Source organism: Puntigrus tetrazona, chromosome 18 (genome assembly GCF_018831695.1).
Source record: "Puntigrus tetrazona isolate hp1 chromosome 18, ASM1883169v1, whole genome shotgun sequence".
Taxonomy (NCBI): Eukaryota; Metazoa; Chordata; class Actinopteri; order Cypriniformes; family Cyprinidae; genus Puntigrus; species Puntigrus tetrazona.
The window spans coordinates 17,333,342-17,336,889 of record NC_056716.1 but is presented as its reverse complement, the minus strand read 5'-3'; the positions used below and the strand labels follow the sequence as shown (position 1 = coordinate 17,336,889).

Here is a 3,548-nt window from a genome sequence, read left to right as displayed (position 1 = left end):
ATTTAATTTAATTTAATTTAATGTGATTCGATTGAACAGATTTTCCTAAAGAAAATGAAAAAGTGTTTTTAATCTTCATCTTCTTTTAGAAAGCTCTCAACAGGCTGGATCTCGTTTGTGATTCATGTTCTGTAAACCTACGAACCAACATGCTGCTGATGACCGAAGATTTCACCCTGAAATCATTATCCCCCCTTCAGCAATAAAAAAAAAATGCTGAACGGTAGAAAGTACAGGCTGCATCTCTAATAACATCAGGGACAGGTCACATGACTTTGTTTATGATTACAGCGCCGAGGAAAGGTCATGGGTAAAAATTTTCACACACTGAAGATGTGACCACATGCATATGCAACAGAAACACACGCTTCAGTTTGCCTGTCTGCATCAGCTTCAGCAGTTCATTACAATTCTTCACACATAATCACAGCAGATTTCCACACGGAGTGTATAAATAAGTCTACATCTAATCATGGAGGCCAGTTCCCCTGATTCAGCCGGTCAGCAACGTACACTCATTGCTGGAAGACTAATGATTTATTGAATTTATCAATATCAATTATCCTAAAACAGCAAAACAAATTAACGGACACTTTAAGAGATATCGACCAAACAGCAGATCTCTCTGTTTTCAGATTTCAATAAAGTGCCAAAACGTCTTAGCCGATTAGCCAGAAGCTGCAATGTCACCCCGAACCATTCCAAAGCTGATGGCTAGATGTGAAAAAAACATGAAAAAAAAAAAGTTACCAACCCCATACTTTTGGATGCAAGGATTCAAGCATGATTTTCTCATCTCCTAAACAGCAATGCAATAGTGCACTAAACCAAGATAGAAATGAAATGGGGAACGAGAGAAAGACAGCATGAGACAGAAAGAGAAGGGACATAAAGATGCAATTACAAGTGTAAGGGCTCTCAGAGCGGAGCGGCTACACATCAGGGGCCCAAATTAATTACAGCCCAAATGGCCAACAGAGAGTGTATGCCGAGGCTGAGAGGTTTTCATTGGGAGCCTGAGGTTTTCTGGTCAACGCTGTGATTTATAAAGCCGTCATGTGCATGTACGAGCGTAAGTCATCCACACACTCCAACGCTAAACGAGGCTTTCATAAATTCCCGTTGAAGAACAATCAGCGTCAGTCGTGAAAAATGCCAGACGTGGTCTTTCAGGACGTTAAACACGGCAAACACAGGCTGCTTTCTGCTCAGCGATCTCCATTAAAGAGCCTGACAAACATCAGAAGCTAGGGGTGTAATGGTATGGCTTCAGTACAGCGGGAGGACAAAAACTAAACATGTATAAACTAAAAAATGGTCTACTGAACAAATAGCTTAAATCATTTAGTTAATATTGACAGTTTCTTATGGATAAAAATCTGACACAACTACAAGGAGCCCTTTTACATAAGTTAACAACAGAGCCCAAAGTTCAGTTACTATCTATTTTTAAGTTATAACAATCAACAATCAAATCAAAAATGTGTAAATTGCACATAATGTTTTTTTAAGTTAACCTCTAAATCATGCAATTTATATTTGTCATAACATAAAAGATTTATTTAAACACATAACTAAGACAACAGGTAAAAAGTAAAAATATAATGAGTATACCCTGCTGAAAATGGTTTGGTGTGTTTTGAAGCATGGCTGCTGGTTTGAGCTGGTCATCTTCTGATCTTAAGTAGAGGTTGACCGATATAGCGATTTACCGATATTTTATCATAACTGGTTATCGGTTTTGTAATATCAGTTATCGGGCACATAAACATGCAAATAATATGTATTGTTAAAATCAATATCGGTAGATCATTAATGTTCATGTGCCTGATAACTGCAGAACCGATATTTATTTACTGTTATGCAGTAAGTCCATACTTCACTTTAGTTTTGCATCCGTTTAGTCATCTTATAAAAAGTGTTAAAAATGAATGTCTTTAATGCTAAATTTCATCTTCATATTATAACAATATATATTTTTTATTTCTTAAAAGCATCAGCAGTCACGTTAATATTAAAAAGTTGAATATCTAATGGAAAAAATAAAGGACAGGAGTCAATCATGCAGAAATGTATCGGTGAATGTTTATCAGTGAATCCGATATTACAAAACCGATATCCAATTATGATAAAAAGTTTAAATATCAGGAGAAATATTTGAATTTGATGTATCTGTCTATCTTTAATAACAAGTAATATCTATATGTAATATAACATTCAAATAATTAATATCGGTATCGGTTACAAAAAAAATCTATACCATATGATCACTAGTCCTGAGCAGGAGCTAGTTGCTTAGGACCAATTAAGAACCAGTTTAAATCACCTCAAACTAGCAGCCATGCTTCAAATCAACAGGGTATGGTCTAATATTTCTCTAAAATGCTCTTCTCTAGACCTCATTACCCTAACAAATACCGAGCCTTGGACACCGATGACTTATCTGAGTTAAATAAAATGCCACGTGACATTTTGTTCACTGATGTATTTCCACAGTTGAAACACCGATTGAGCAATTACACGAGATGTTCGTTCATGTTTATTTCGTGTTTTAACTGCTGTTAGAACAAAGAGCGCCAAGATGCCAAAATGCATACCGAACCATGCAGAAATGTATCGGTGAATGTTTATCAGTGAATCCGATATTACAAATCCGATATCCAATTATGACAAAACGCTTAAATATCAGGAAGAATATTTGTAATTTGATGTATCTGTCTATCTTTAATAACAAGTGATATCTATATGTATTATAACATGCAAATAATTAATATCGGTATCGGTTACAAAAATTAGATTTTTGAACCAAAAGAACTGTAGCGAAAACACATTTACCATTAGAGAGGTTATCAGAGACTGAAAGAGATCTCCACTCACGTCATGGCCTGGTAGATGGACTCCACGCCGAAGCGCATGGCGAACTCATCCACGATCTCCTGAGACACGTCGTCGAAGTACACCTTCCAGGCATCGTCACCTTTGACCTCCGGGATCTTCACCACCCCGCCGCTCTTCACCTCCGTCAGGTAGTGGAAGAGATTCTACACAGAACCAGTAAACTGTTTAGGGGCCAGGAAGCGTACAGGGCATGATAGGGAATGAATGTCGAAGAACATCGACAGCGCAGCCAGCTCCGAAAGGTCAACATTTCGGGGCGCCAACCTACTGTCATCACGCCGGCAAAAATGCCACAACACCGCGGTACAGAACCAGCGAGACGTGAGCCAGACTAACACAAACACATCAACACAAGCCTTCCAGATACACATGATCGATTTCACACATCGCCGGGTTCTGAGGCGCAATCCCAGATTCAGTCAAATATCAGTTTGGGCAGATCTGTAACTTTCCAATACGGTGGATATACTGACGTCTCACAGAAATGAACTGCTAAATATCTATTACATCATATATATTAGATTAGATAAGATTAGATTAGATTAGTCAACATTTGAAGTGACAACATTTCATCAAATTTGTCGTAAAAAAAACTTGTCTTACAACAACTTTGATTAACTTTTTTAATCAACCTCAAATATAATATAATA

The 3,548-nt window shown here is 37.3% G+C and overlaps 1 protein-coding gene across 1 annotated transcript in view; it reads right to left on the bottom strand.

The window, feature by feature from the left end:
- Positions 1 to 3,548, bottom strand: part of unc13c (unc-13 homolog C (C. elegans)) — a 28,883-nt gene that overhangs the window by 17,959 nt on the left and 7,376 nt on the right. The window contains exon 6 of the mRNA XM_043264317.1: positions 2,878 to 3,041. Within this exon, the coding sequence (XP_043120252.1) occupies positions 2,878 to 3,041 (164 nt within the window). The remainder of the gene's footprint in view (positions 1 to 2,877; positions 3,042 to 3,548) is intronic.